The 13,680-nt window shown below is 41.2% G+C and overlaps 2 protein-coding genes across 3 annotated transcripts; one reads left to right on the top strand and one right to left on the bottom strand.

Moving 5' to 3' along the window:
* Positions 1-159: 159 nt before the first annotated feature.
* Positions 160-8,286, top strand: RAB8A (RAB8A, member RAS oncogene family). Of its 2 annotated transcripts, none has more exons than XM_055804661.1 (8): positions 160-400; positions 679-739; positions 968-1,028; positions 1,357-1,434; positions 1,898-1,987; positions 2,631-2,696; positions 3,196-3,246; positions 3,553-4,113. In XM_055804661.1, the coding sequence occupies exons 1-8, from the start codon at positions 277-279 to the stop codon at positions 3,826-3,828; spliced, it is 807 nt and encodes a 268-aa protein (XP_055660636.1). In that variant the 5' UTR covers positions 160-276; the 3' UTR covers positions 3,829-4,113. The 2 variants fall into 2 exon arrangements, with proteins under 2 accessions (XP_055660636.1, XP_055660637.1); XM_055804662.1 differs by lacking the exon at positions 3,553-4,113 and adding an exon at positions 4,131-8,286 and having other exon boundaries at positions 212-400.
* Positions 8,287-8,416: 130 nt separating this feature from the next.
* On the bottom strand, positions 8,417-13,555 carry CIB3 (calcium and integrin binding family member 3). Its single transcript, XM_005241716.3, has 6 exons — positions 13,241-13,555; positions 12,909-12,943; positions 11,041-11,152; positions 10,528-10,675; positions 9,467-9,662; positions 8,417-8,968 (listed from the first exon to the last, which is right to left on the bottom strand). The coding sequence occupies exons 1-6, from the start codon at positions 13,289-13,291 to the stop codon at positions 8,947-8,949; spliced, it is 564 nt and encodes a 187-aa protein (XP_005241773.1). The 5' UTR covers positions 13,292-13,555; the 3' UTR covers positions 8,417-8,946.
* Positions 13,556-13,680: the final 125 nt, after the last annotated feature.

Here is a 13,680-nt window from a genome sequence, read left to right as displayed (position 1 = left end):
GACGTGACGTCACTGCCCAGCCGGGCAGCCCCGCTGCTGCACGCGCTTTCCGCCCGCAGCAAGAAGTGACGTATCGGCCGGGCAGCCGCGGGGGGGGGGGGGGGGGGGGGCGGGGCAGCCGCCAATCGCGCCAATGGGGCGCCGGCTCAGCGCTCTCCGCGGCCAGTGCGGTGACGTGCTGCGGGCTCGGCCAATAGGCGCGCGGCGGGCCGTGGCGGGCGCGGGCCGTGAGAGGCCGCGGGGGGCGGGCGCGACCGAGGGGCGGCGCCCGCGAACATGGCGAAGACGTACGACTATCTCTTCAAGCTGCTGCTCATCGGCGACTCGGGCGTGGGCAAGACCTGCGCGCTCTTCCGCTTCTCCGAGGACGCCTTCAACGCCACCTTCATCTCCACCATCGGTGAGGGCGGCTGGGCCCGGCGCCGCCCGCTCTAACCGGGGGGGGGGCGGGCGGGTGGGTGGAGGCCCCGCCGGAGCTGAGTGTGCCGCGCGGGCTCGGCCCGGGGGTCTGGGGGCTCGGTCCTGGGTGCTTGGCCCCAGGGTGTGGGTGCTTGGCCCCGGGGGGGCTGGGGGCTCGGCCGGGGCTGCCCGGAGCCCGGGAAGCGGGGCTGGGGGGGGCAGAGCAGAGCGCCGGGTGCCGGCGGGAGCGGGGGGTCACCGCGCTGCTCCGCGTTGCAGGTATCGACTTCAAAATCCGGACGATCGAGCTGGACGGGAAGAGGATCAAACTACAGATCTGGTAGGGCTTCCTCCGAAGCGAGCGCCGGGTGCCCACTGCCCCTGCCCCGCCGGCAGGTTTCCCTTCAGTTTTTATACCCCTTTTTCAGCAATTTACGAAACCTTAAAAACCTAGAAGGCAGCTGTAGCGCACCAAAGACTGGTTCCATTTAATTAAAACTTTTGGTGGCTTTAACTTGAGCGTGGTGGTGCGGATGTTTGCAAGAGCCCCATGTCGTGTCTGTTGCAGGGACACCGCCGGGCAGGAGCGATTTCGAACCATCACAACCGCCTACTACAGGGGAGCAATGGTAGGAGCCGTGCGGGTCGCGCTGAACCGAGACCAGGCCGTGCAGCCCTTGCAGTCAGATCCGCCGGGGTTGGCGTGGAGCACGCGGACCTGTCTGGTTTCTGACACGTGAGCGCCGACAGCTGCTGCTTCCAGCGGTGCTGGGGCAGCGCGGGAATACGTGTATCCCGTGAGCCAGATCTGGCAAGGCACAAACTGTGATTAAATGCTAAATGGAGCTGTGAACCGGCTGTTTTTAAAATTGTCTTTGTTAAATTGTTCGTTTCTGCTATGGATGAGGCTTAACTCTTGCGATAGCTGAAACTATCTGTCTCCTTCTTCATCTTTAGGGCATTATGTTAGTCTATGACATCACCAATGAAAAATCTTTTGAAAATATTCGGAACTGGGTCAGGAATATTGAAGAGGTAATTTCTTTATTTACTTACTGAACATTAAAGATGCTGTTTCTTCCTCCAAAAGTAGTTGAAACTGAATTGCTTCAGCAGCATCAAGTTTATTCTAAATTCATGTGCTGGAGGGAACGTGGAAAATAAATTGAAGGAAAACCAGTAATAATAACACCTGTAACCTTGTGGTTAACACTACTTGGTCGTGCTGGCACACGAGAGCCAGCTAGGGGACTGGACCCCCTTCGGTGCTGAGGTGACCTAAGAGATGATGTTTTGCAGCCACCAGAAGTGATCTGAGAGCTGTCATGGTGCAGGATGCGCTGGGTGGCTGGGAGGAGGGGGTTGGGGAGCCTGTACATCCACAGACAATGCTTAGCACAGGTGTTTCTGTTAGGTACTCGATGTGTGTCTCCTCTTTTGTACAATATTTATCTACAAAAAACCCCAAGCCCAAGTCTTTGATTTGTTTCTATCTCAGCATGCCTCTCCAGATGTTGAAAAAATGATCCTTGGGAACAAATGTGATGCAAATGACAAAAGACAAGTTTCTAGAGAGCAAGGGGAGAAGGTAAGGGCTCTAGCTTTAACGTATTTCAGCTTACACTTTTCACGGTATAAAAATGGCATTTGTCGCTGTCTGTATGCTGCTTTGGTACAGCGGTATTTCTAAGCAGAACTATTGGATGTTTCCCAGGCTATGGTTGCAATACGTTTCCCCATTCTGATAAAAAGATGAGTCTGTGTTAAGAATTGTCAGTTATCTGGTAAATGAGCTGGATTTCTTCTTAGAAAAAGGAAGAAAAAGTGAGTTAGTGTTTGGCAGTGAGGAAATGTCTCTCTCTGGCTGAAAGCCGCTGAGACAAGCAGGCAGCATTGTCTTTGCAGGCATCAGATGTTACTTAGTCAAGGTGGAGAAGGTATGTCTGGGCGCTGCCAATGTTATGGGATTGACATGTCTATGCAAGAAAGAAAAAAAAAAAGACAAAGGAGCAGAATAAAATGTGCGCAGCGTGTAAAACAGCAGAACAAGTCCCGGGCAGAATAGATGCTACTAGCAGGGAGATTCAGTTCCTGGTTTTTGCAAATTGTTCTGCTTGAGTAAATCCCAAGTTCCTCTGAATTGCGCCAGGAGGGGCAGATCTGGCGCAGGTGGTTGTACTTAGAGCAGTTCCTGCAAGTACCCAACTAACATGAAACCTGCTTTTGTTCAGCTTGCTGCAAGTTTTGGAATTAAATTTATGGAGACCAGTGCAAAAGCAAATATAAACATAGAGAACGTAAGTACCGTAACCTTTCTCCTGTATTTATTGTCGTCTTTGTGCAAACGAGCTGGGAGAGCGCTTGCCCATCCCGGTTGGATGCAAAACATGGTGGTCTGATACCACGGCTGGGTTATGAAGTTGTTGTCTAAGATTATGCTAATTTATTTAGGTTGAACGTGGTGTTGAGAGCATAACACAAGGGTGTTAGAGCAGCACACTGGACAGCTTGGCTTCTGTCTTTGCAACCAGCGATGTGATTGATAAAGGCCAATATTTTCACACCATGCTGCCCTGGGTGGTGCTGCAGTGTTGTGTACTGTTGTGGTTTTCAGGCTTGGAAGGGAGGTGATGGGGTTGGATAGGGGCTGTTAGAGCCTGGAGGGGGGAAAAAAACCTGAAAATGTGCCATTCTTCAGTTCAGTATGCAGAGAAACTCGGGGCAGCAGCTTATTGCTGAGCAAAAGTGTTAGAATGTATTTTACTCACCATGTAACAATTGTTTTACTTGTCACAGGCGTTTTTCACTCTTGCGAGAGATATCAAAGCAAAAATGGACAAGAAGTTGGTAAGTGACTTTTATTCCATCTGCGCTGTATTTAAACGGGAAAAACCCCACCAATGGCAAGTACTGTTTCACAGTATATAACAAATACTTTGTGGTCTCTTTTATGGGGGGGTGCACTGAAGGTTACAGAAACTTCGTTTTGGTTTTGTCAAGCTGCTGTCTGACCTTGGCTAATAAACAATTGTCTCTGCATTTTGGGAATTGGCTGCAGTGGTTGAGGGTTTCCAAATAAAATTACCTTTTATTTGTTTTATGAGAAGTCAAGTGAGTGGTAGGGCAATTTAATGATATTTCTTGCTCATGCAGGCTAAAAAATGGAACTATATGAATTCACAGAGGAGGCCCGCTTTGTACTTCAGGGCAGTCTTCAAACCAGTATGTTTAAAAATAGGTGAACAAATTTTTTTTTGTAACTTCTGTGAAAGTGTCCTGAGAAACGATTGGGTTATCTTTTGTGCCATAAGTGAACACACATTGATGTCAGGTTACTCCGTAGGAAATGAAGCTAACAAAGGTTCCTTCTACTTTTACAAAGCATTCCACCTTAATGTGACTGGACGTGCCCTTGTTGGGTCTTGCTGATGATCTGAACTGCTTCAGCAAGAGCCAAACATGTCCTGTAATTTTATATATATTTTTTTTTTAATCTTAGCTGTCTGAGTTTAGAGAAAGAACAGATTCAGTGCATGTTAGTGGAGGCCAAAAGCAGCGGGTGCAGTCCTGTGGGTTCTCACAGTGGCTGCCGTAAAGCTCGGGTGACTGAGTGCAACCTGCTGTTGACTTTAATAGTGGGGTTTGGATATGGCAGGCTTGAGTCAATAAAATGAACAGATGAAGAAGCTGTTCAGTATCAGTAAGTAACTTAATATTCTTTGCATCTTCAGGAAGGCAATAGCCCGCAAGGCAGCAACCAGGGAGTCAAAATCACACCAGACCAGCAAAAGAAAAGCAGCTTTTTCCGATGTGTTCTTCTGTGAGGGACACTGCCTTAACCTGAGCTTCTGCTCAACGGAACTGGACTGTGCCTGTTCTGAGTGAGATTTCCTCTGTCTGCAGACTTAGCTTTTTCAACATACCTTGTCACTTTGTGACCATCTGAATAAGAAATCGTTTATTTTAGTAATTGTCTGACTCTTCAATTTTGGAGATGAAACAAGTTTATTTTTGTCAGATTGCCACTGGGCATGCGTATTGTCTAGCAGAGGGAGTACAGATCGGATGTGACCTGTGACATAGCGCCTTTGCTGACAGGCTTCAATCTTGTCGTTCATATCCGTAATGTATCCAAATTAGAAAGATTAAGTTATGATCCAAATAAGGAACTGAAATGCCAATATTAATGAAGTGCAGGTATGCGTACATGATACATGTGCATATCCGTGTCTGTAGATGCATATACAACAATGCATCAGAACATCAAATAAATGCACTTAGGTGAGCAGTACAGGCCTATACCTTTTTTCAGAAGGTAGAAGGAAACTTTCTGCATCTCCACCACTTTGCTACTACAGAGAAAATCCTTTACCTGTCTGTTCCTTATTCAGTTGCATTACTCCAGACAATCCGCAAGTACGATTGAAGTTTTAACAAAAAAAAAAATCCTCCTCAAAGGAATCTCTATTTTTTTTAAAAAACCAAAGTGTGCTGTAAATATAATGGATCCTCACCATCAGGAATTACTTTATCTATGTGAGACTTGACCGTGCTTAATTCAGTACTCCAGACATTTAACAGGAGATGATTGCTACAGTGAGGCCCGTGCAAATGATCTGTCATCTGTTCTTAGAGAAACAGACAACGCGGTTCAGGTAGGGACACTTGCTCAAAACTTGTGACGTTACAGTGGGCGCCTTTTCCTTCTCCAGTTGAGAATGACACCGGATCTGTTGTGATGCAGTAGCTCATTTTAAATTGTGACAAGAAAATGTATTGCACTGCTTCCAGTCGTGTGTTCTCATGCACACTCACTCACATATGCAAATAAACGTTGCACATACGAACACTTTCTGAAAACAAACTTTTTAAAACTGAGTTTTGCCTTGCTGCTTTGTATTGATCATTTCAGATTTCAAGCAGCAACAAACCTGTTAATAGCATGCATCAATGCAAATGATGTCTAGTACTCAGTGGAAATATTCTATGTATTTATTCCTATAAACACAGTCTATTACATTCCAATATCTAAAATGTAACGGCCAAGTGAAGCTCCTAGGTATTTAATTGCTCTCAGTTCAGAGGCTGCAAGCCTGGCTCTTAATGAGACTTAATTAGAATAAGGAGCCAATAAGAGCCATGTATTTCAAAGTCTGCTGTCAAGCGATTGGCATTATGGTGTATTTAATTCGAGTGAACGTATCAGCTGTGTCCTGCGAGTCACTGGAATTGTTAACATGCTTTGTTTACATTGACAACTTCACTTGAGGGTGAAATTAAAGCTGATTTTAAAGTTCATGAATTTACTCACCAGTTTTGTTTTCTTCAAGTTTGTGGTATTGTATTCTGGCCTGAAAATAGCACTCCTAAGCATTACTGTAGTTAAAGATCTATCAGATTCATACTTAAACTCTATAAATCTGCAGCATGCAATTGGGCTCAACAGGAATATTGGCTGTTTTTCTAAAATGGAAAAAGGAAATTTTACTGTGTAAGTTACTGGTTTATAAAAATTCATTTTATATGCTACCAATATTTTTATTTTTAATAGCTAGCAGATTACAGTGAGCTCTGTTCAAGATTAAAATCATACCTAAAGCTTTCCCCTAGCCAGAACCTTATGATGTTTTGTTTGTTTGTTTGTTTACTTGTGGCTTTTTAGCATGAGGACTTTGTGAACGTGCACCATAGTGGATTTACACGAAGGTGTATTTCTAGGATAAAATCATGTTAAGCTACTGAAGAGCCTTCTAGTCATTATGTGCTTCAAAGTGTCATTAATACAGAGCTGTAGTTTGGACAAGCAATGCTTCCGTCTTGAGACAAGGATGCTTTTAAAGAAAGACTCTGTGCTTCAAGAAGTTCCTGAGGCGGAATTGGGCAGGTGATTAAGGCATGGTCTGAATGTTGTTTTCCTGCACAAAACTGCTCTGTTTGATGGCTTGTTGCTGGCTTAGTAGTAAATGTGGATTGTCTCGCATCCATCCTTCTACTTCAGTATAGCCAGATGTTGCAGCCAGACTTATTTTTCAAAGTGACTGGAAAAATAAGTGGTTACTCTAATTTGGTATCGTGGGCTGTCCACCGTGATACTGGGTATTGCCAGTTGACAGTATCTAAATCAGTAACTCATCTTGAGATGAGAAAACAAACCATATTAATTCACAAGTGGATAAATTTTGAAGGATGAGATTGTGTTTTCTCATTCCTCGTTCTCTAAATCTTAAGTTACTCTTTTGCATTCAAAGCAAACTCTTTGTATGTGAATACTTTTTGTTTAAACTTATGCTGGTTGTTGCAAGTGTCTGTAGCTAATTTATAGCATGATTTCCTTTTATGAAATGATTGGATTTACTTGATGAACAACTGTATTATTGCCTGATCTCAGGAAGCTTCATACAGTTACTGTGACTACAGTCATCACTGTACGTCTAGGGTATACAGACTCTACACAGAAATTAAATCAGTGTAAGCAATATGAAAGCTAAAATGCAAATGTAAGGCAGAAAAAGACACTGCAGTTGCACGTATGCTTGGCTGTGCGCTGCTAAATACAGACATCACATCTTGGAGAAGTACAATATGTAGTTGATGCTTCCATTGCGGAATTAAATTACTGTGCTTTTTAAGTATGAATGTTATGGGAAACGATCAAAAGAGGTACTACGTAAATACAGATGGTAATGTATTTATATCTAAGCTTTCTTTTACCTAAGGAGGAGAAAGTCTGAAATTGGATGCAAAATTTGTAAAACAGGAATTTAAGTAGATCTAAAAAACTAACCATGTGCTTACTATGCACTCCTGGTGTCTAAATGCCACTAAAATTTCAGGTAATTGATTAACACTTGGTTTGTGGAGAAACAAACCCGTTTTTGAGCATGTTCTCAAATTCCCTGACTTTAATGAGTATCATAGAATTCTGTGGTTGACTTTTATCTGGGGCTGGTTTCAGTACTTTGGATAGTCTTCACCCCTTCAGGTGTAGACCTGTCAGTAAAGGGTGGAACTGCTGTTCTAACACTTGGCCGTTTTAACACTGACATTGTCTGTGTCCCTTGCTGATGGGCACATTGAATGTTCCTTGACATCACAGCCTTACACCAGCATCAGACTTTCAGCCTCAGATTTATAAATCCTATGGATTATTGTAAGTCTCTTTGCTGCTGAAAATTAATTGGTCTTCTCCCTTCACGCGAGATGCTAATCATCTTGCTGACAATTAAGAGTTTTATTGTTGTGGTGGCAGTGTCATTGGCTGAATGATCATGCTCAAAAGCTACCCTGATTTCTTGTTCTCTTGGACTTGAAACAGCTGGTGTTTATGCTGGAGAGGAAACGGGCAAACAGCTGCACAGAGGATGGTTTCCATTTGTACTAGAAGTTCATAGGGGTTGGGAAAGAATGATGATTAACTTCTGTCTTCATGTATAGATTAAATAAAGATCTGTTTAATTGAACGTTAATGGTGACGTGCAGTCTGATTATTTGAGGCTGCCTTGTTCTTTGACCCATCTCTTTTGCTGATTGTTGGGAGTTTTTGTTTCTGTATTTGATCCAGATTTAGCGGGCTGGTCTCTGTAGCCTTTCTGCAGGAATCATATGCTCTGCGTTGAACGCGAGTTGGGACTTACAACTTTGTTTTGAAGGGAACTTAATGCATCCCAAAATTTTTAAAAATAACTGTAAATTGTGTTTTTAGAATGACCACTTTTGGCTGCCACCCTTCCCATGTTACAACTGCTTTCTTAAACACTTCTCATTGATTTTCATGTTTGTATTAAAAACAGAACTGTTGTTTATTACAGTATGTATGTTTTTACTCTGTTGTATAGGACCCTGAGCACTGCATAAATAAACTTATGAAAAGAGACTTTTACAAACTCAGTCAGTCAGTCCTGTTCCTTATTTGTACACGTGGATTCTAGTGTGAAAAACAGGGTATTTCTAGAAATAGAAGAGAGGGACAGGAATCTGGGGTAGGCTGTCTAGTCCTTTAAAGTACGTTGACTTTTCAGTATAAATTCTGAAATGGAGAGCTCTATATTCTCAGAACGTGTAGCAGTCTTCTGTGATACACTGGAAGAATGCTTTAGCAAATGGATTCACTGGACCATTTGTTAAGACTGTAGCTGATCAGAAGAGTTGCTTACACAATTTTGATTACCAGTAGTGTTTTTGAAACAATTGTAAAGGGTTTTGTACTGGTTAAGGCTTTTTTTTTTTTTAAGCTGCAATTTGATACAAGTTCCTTTACTACCTGGTGGTATCTGAACTTTAAAAAAATATTTCTCATCTCGCTGTCGAGGCCAGATTTGCTCTAGCCGGGAAATGGGAATAGACACTTTGTTAAATTACAGGGAAATCTTGATGAAGAACTTAATAAATTGTTCCTTTAAAAGAGATAAGACAAGGCTTCTCCAACTGGTTCAGTTACCAGAAGTTGTCCTCTTTGCTCCTCTCATTTTGCTCTCATGGACAGTAATCTCGGGTGAAGTAATGGTTGTTGAAGGTTCAAGAAGCACTTCCATCTACGTTTCACTAGTTTCAGATTCGAATGTGAAATGTGCTATTAAAAAGGAAGTAATGATCAGTCACATAGTGTTCTATTCAAAGGATTCACTACAATTAATCCTAAAACTGTGCTATAAGTTGGAAACTGTTCTATAAAGCACTTGCAAAGAATAGGATCGTTAAATAAATGCAAGATTTGAGTGCTGCTTTGTGTAAGATGTGTGTCAGAATCCACATTAAGACAGTCATGCATTCAATGAGCTCATCTCATGTATTTATCAACAAAGCCTAAGTGCTCACATTAAATTTTTAAGTTACAAGGATGTTTTGTCATGTAAAAAGTAGATCAGAGGTTCAAAAAAGCAAGTCAAGAAGCCTCCACGCTTTTTCAAGCATCTCTGCTCCCAGTCTTTGCAGTGGGCAGCATTACTAGAAACTGTCAGGGAAGCGTGGTGATCTGTAGTGGCTGAGGAGATGTAAAACACACACTTCAGAGACTTCTGACAATTAAACTAAGAGCAATTTTCTGTTAGAAATTAAAAGCAAATGTTACCTGAGGAAATCTGGAGCTCGTATTATCATACGCTGAAAGTCTTCCAAAGACAGCTTGCCATCGTTGTCCGCATCAGCTTCATAAATCACCTTTTCACATACAAGGCTAACTTCTTCTGGGGTAAGTTCATTTCGGGTTAATTTGTTAACAGTTTTCTCTAGATCTGATTTGCATATGTAATCATCATTGTTAAAATCTGTCAAAGGAAACAAAATTAATTCAAAGCGACAAAAGTCAGCATTTCACATGGTTGACTGCCAAGACCTAATAGGAAGCGTTTGGTTCCCAGGCTGTAACGTATTTATGTAAGTAGAACTTTGAAGTCAGAAATGAAGTTACCGTATAGAAATTCAGTAACAAAATAAAAATCCTGGAGTAATTTCTCCTTATCATACATAAGGGTAGCCTAGCCATAATTAAATCATTCTAGCAAATCGCTACTACTGAACTAAATGCAAGAAATAGTATGAAGTTAAATGAAGAGAATGGACTGGTGCAGTTTTGGTGCAGGTTCACTTTTTTTAACATCTTTGCTGAATCATGTATAGTTTAAATCACACGAAAAGAGTTTGTTTGATATATTGTTTGGCTTTAGGTGATCATAAAGTAACTGAAAACAGTACTGTAAAAAAAAAAAAAATCTTTAAATTTGTCCTTGGAGAAAAATGCTAGAAGTGTGCTTCCCTGCCTCCCACCTCCCCTGCCAAAACCACCCTGCAGATTTATGGGCAGCCAAATTCCTGGTGCTGCACTTTTCCAAGCAGCCCCTCAGACACAAGTATTTCTTAAATGTTTATCTGCTCTTGAAAACTGCAGATAATTTCAGGTTGTAAATTCTGTAGAAAATCCTAATCCCAGATAAATATGGGAAGTGGCAGAAGGATAAAGAAGAGCAGAAGTTTCTAGGAGAGAGAACAAACATTCAAATGCAATTAAAAGAAAGGCTGTATTTAAAATATACTGAGCTAGAAATCCTTTGTGGTGACAAAATGAGTATTTTGCACCCCTACATGAAGTTGCAGGATTTCCCCAAAGTTTACTTTTTTGCACATTTTGCTCACCATAAATTTTAAAAGCATAATACGCTTTCAAGTCTCTGGGAGCCATCTCACTCAGCACTGAAAACATGTCCAAAAAATCATCTAAAGTCATATTGCCACCTCCATCCTCAGAGAAAACCTCTGCTATCCGCTGGCGGAATGGATTGTCCTGGGAAACAGAACACAGGAGCAAAGGAAGGTCATTTTACTAGCAATTATTTCAGCATACATAAGACAACTGCAGCAAGATGATTTTTGTTGTAACCCCTTTTTGGCATATACTCTCCTTTCTGCTATTACGTTCTTGTCTAACATTATCAGCACTAGACGCAGCTGTAGCCTTCTTTAACCTTTGTGCAATTTCAGGGTGTTTTCATGGAATTGTTAGAAGCTTCCAGAAAGACTTTTCACTTCAATAGCTGAAATCTATTTGTATTTCAGCCTCCCAGCAATTAGTACTGGGTGAATTATTTAAAAAGGGTAAATTAAACTGAACTGTGTCACTCGATTCTAGCTGTGTTCCTTGCTCTGTACCTTCAGCTCTGGCATGCTGCCAATGAGTTCGTAGGGAAGTGTCACGTCTGGTTTATCTGTGTAGTCAAGTGGAACTAGCTGTGGGGCTAGATCTCGGTATCTATAAAACAGTCTGAAATAGAAAGAAAAGCTTGTTTAGGGAACATGTTATTTACACCTCTGAGAACAATGTGTTTGCCTTTTCTGTATTACTTTTCACACTTTGCATCCTTTACCAAGATGGATGATAGTGGTCACTAAAAAGCATTTAGTATGCTCTGTGCTTGGTGGTGGAAGAGACAGTATTAAAAAGAACACAGTTTAACTGGTGAAAAATACAAAGCCTTCATGCTTACAGAATAATTAGGATAATACATAGGTCAGGCAGCCAAACCACTAGATACCCTGTGTCTGAAAACAGATTTTTACAAAGTTTCAGATTTGCTTCTGTGTGGCCAGCAGTAGTATTCAGGCATGTAGCATAGCTATGATGTATGTGTTTATGACAACAAGGCAGAAGACCTTAAACCTGAAGGTCCACCTAACCAATTTCCAAATGCACAAACATTTGTGGCAAGGCAAAAGGGATCTCTTTTCCAAATCCACAGTGAATGTGACCAAAAATAACGGGCTTAAACTGGAGCGTGAAAGAATCCATCTAAATGTCAGAATAAAATCCTGAATGCAGGAAGAAAGATCTGGGACCAATTCTAGCAGGCTTTTATCGACCCCAAGTATCTACCTGTTTTTCCACAGAACTCAGGTTCAAGAGATAGCAGAGACGTATAATAATTTGAATATATTCACCACTTTATCAGCATGCTATTTGTTTCAGTGCTTATGCTAGAGTAAGAATCCCATTCACAGCTGTTATCAACAAAACAATAGGACAGAATTTTAAAAGGGATCCTTATCAATAATAAATGTCTTATTCATGATAGAGTTATGGTTCTGGCCTCTATCATGCGGAAAGGAGACAGATTCAGATTTCAATTATTACAGAACCATTCATATTTTATCCTGTATAGGATTCAGACACATGTATTGAGGTTCTAAAACAGGGACATGCTCTGTACAAAACTGTCACTTGTGCTCTGCCCTTCAGAGAAATTAGCAAAAAATGTGTGATGGCCCCTTGAGAGATGCAGAAACAGAACACTTCCCTTTCTGTTATCATGCATGATGGTTAGGAATGGCAAATGCAACTTCAACATTATGTATGCTACTACCTGGTAAGTATTTTTTATGAGAGGAGAACAAGTTCAGGTTTTATGTAAAGACTCTCAGTCCCACATCAACAGACTACTGAACCTGTCTTTATCAGATCCTATGGTTGGAGATTAAATGGAGTGTTTGATGAGGTGCATGAAGGCTCTGGGAAAAATGTACCTTAGAGTATCAGTCTTATTATTTACAAGGAGACGTGAAGAAAGATAAAGAAAATTTGACACAATCGTTCAGGTTTTCAGAAACCAGGCAAAGTATTCCAGAGAATAACAGTATACTTTGAAGCATCTGTCACAAAACAAGGTGAGAGGAATGTGGAGAGGAGAGGATGGTAGGGTATGCACTAAATTAAAACCAGTTACATCTATTTCTGATAAAGAATCGTACCTTGTTACAAAATTTAGAAGTCTGTCTCAATTTAGGATAGATAACATAGGGGTTTTGTACATTAAAAAAGCAACATGAATGCTCAGGTTGCTCAAAGGTATCATCTTAAATTTGTGTAAATCCAATTTTAAATTATTTTTTAAATACTTCACCCTATGTGTAACCTGTCTTCATTGCATTTTCTGTCCTTTACCCACATGTACAAGATTTAACAATCAATCAATCAAACAATTGTACACAATATACAATTATATAATTGCATATACAAGACTCACCTCAGAATTTCTTTCCTTGTAAAGAATGTGCAGTCCTGTGAAATAAGAAAAGATGTAACAACAGTTTTTAGCATGCATTGCCTCAGACTTTTCCCATACAGTAACTTAAAGGAAGTTATATTGTAATATATATGGCCAAGTATTACAGTTCCTTCTTTCCAGCATATAATTAGGAGTATTTTATAACCCTTCTTGATGTAAGAATCAAACTATGTTACTGAAATCTTTGCTGTAATTTAGTACTACTACTAAATAATTTTTAAGAGATTTTTTTTAAAAAAAACTTCACCTTTATACAGCATTCAGCCTAAACAGCCATTTTTGTTTTATACCTGATATGCATCCAGTTGTTCTGGAGTGAAAATGGTTTGCTTGTTGCCCATTTCAAGCTCTGAATGCTGATTCTTGTCCCATCATTCTTCCCTCAAAGGCACCTTTATAGGAGGTCTGGATACTCAGTTATTAAAAGCTACAACAACAAGGTTCAGGTATAGCAGAGGATCAAGTAACCAGCTCCCCTACTCCACAGGCTGCAAAGTATCATAATAGGAGCATTTCAACAAATCTTTCATCTGGCTGCTTGAGGCTCTTATCCAGCATCACTCACCTGTCTCCTGTGTGCACAACAGACTCATGTTTCAGTATTTAGCCAAACAACTAGCTGCTGATTGTCTGTGCCTTTGAAGCAGCAGGTTGGCTTCATTCCCCCAGGGATGGGAAAGTAACCATAAAGTGCTAGGAATGCCTTTCTTCTTTAAGAATTAGCACTAAA

This window comes from Falco peregrinus, chromosome 5 (assembly GCF_023634155.1).
Source record: "Falco peregrinus isolate bFalPer1 chromosome 5, bFalPer1.pri, whole genome shotgun sequence".
Classification (NCBI taxonomy): Eukaryota; Metazoa; Chordata; class Aves; order Falconiformes; family Falconidae; genus Falco; species Falco peregrinus.
This window is presented reverse-complemented; position numbering and strand designations above follow the sequence as displayed.

What these genes read in the sequence shown, in the direction of transcription:
- RAB8A (XM_055804661.1), top strand. Translation starts at nt 277, where the DNA reads ATGGCGAAGACGTACGACTATCTCTTCAAGCTGCTGCTCATCGGCGAC. An exon ending in CCTACTACAGGGGAGCAATG is followed by an intron (nt 1,029 to 1,356) that starts GTAGGAGCCGTG and finishes CTTCATCTTTAG; the next exon opens with GGCATTATGTTAGTCTATGA. An exon ending in CAAATATAAACATAGAGAAC is followed by an intron (nt 2,697 to 3,195) that starts GTAAGTACCGTA and finishes TACTTGTCACAG; the next exon opens with GCGTTTTTCACTCTTGCGAG.
- CIB3 (XM_005241716.3), bottom strand. Translation starts at nt 13,291, where the DNA reads ATGGGCAACAAGCAAACCATTTTCACTCCAGAACAACTGGATGCATAT. An exon ending in AACAACTGGATGCATATCAG is followed by an intron (nt 12,944 to 13,240) that starts GTATAAAACAAA and finishes CTTATTTCACAG; the next exon opens with GACTGCACATTCTTTACAAG. An exon ending in TTATGCTTTTAAAATTTATG is followed by an intron (nt 9,663 to 10,527) that starts GTGAGCAAAATG and finishes TTCCTTTGACAG; the next exon opens with ATTTTAACAATGATGATTAC.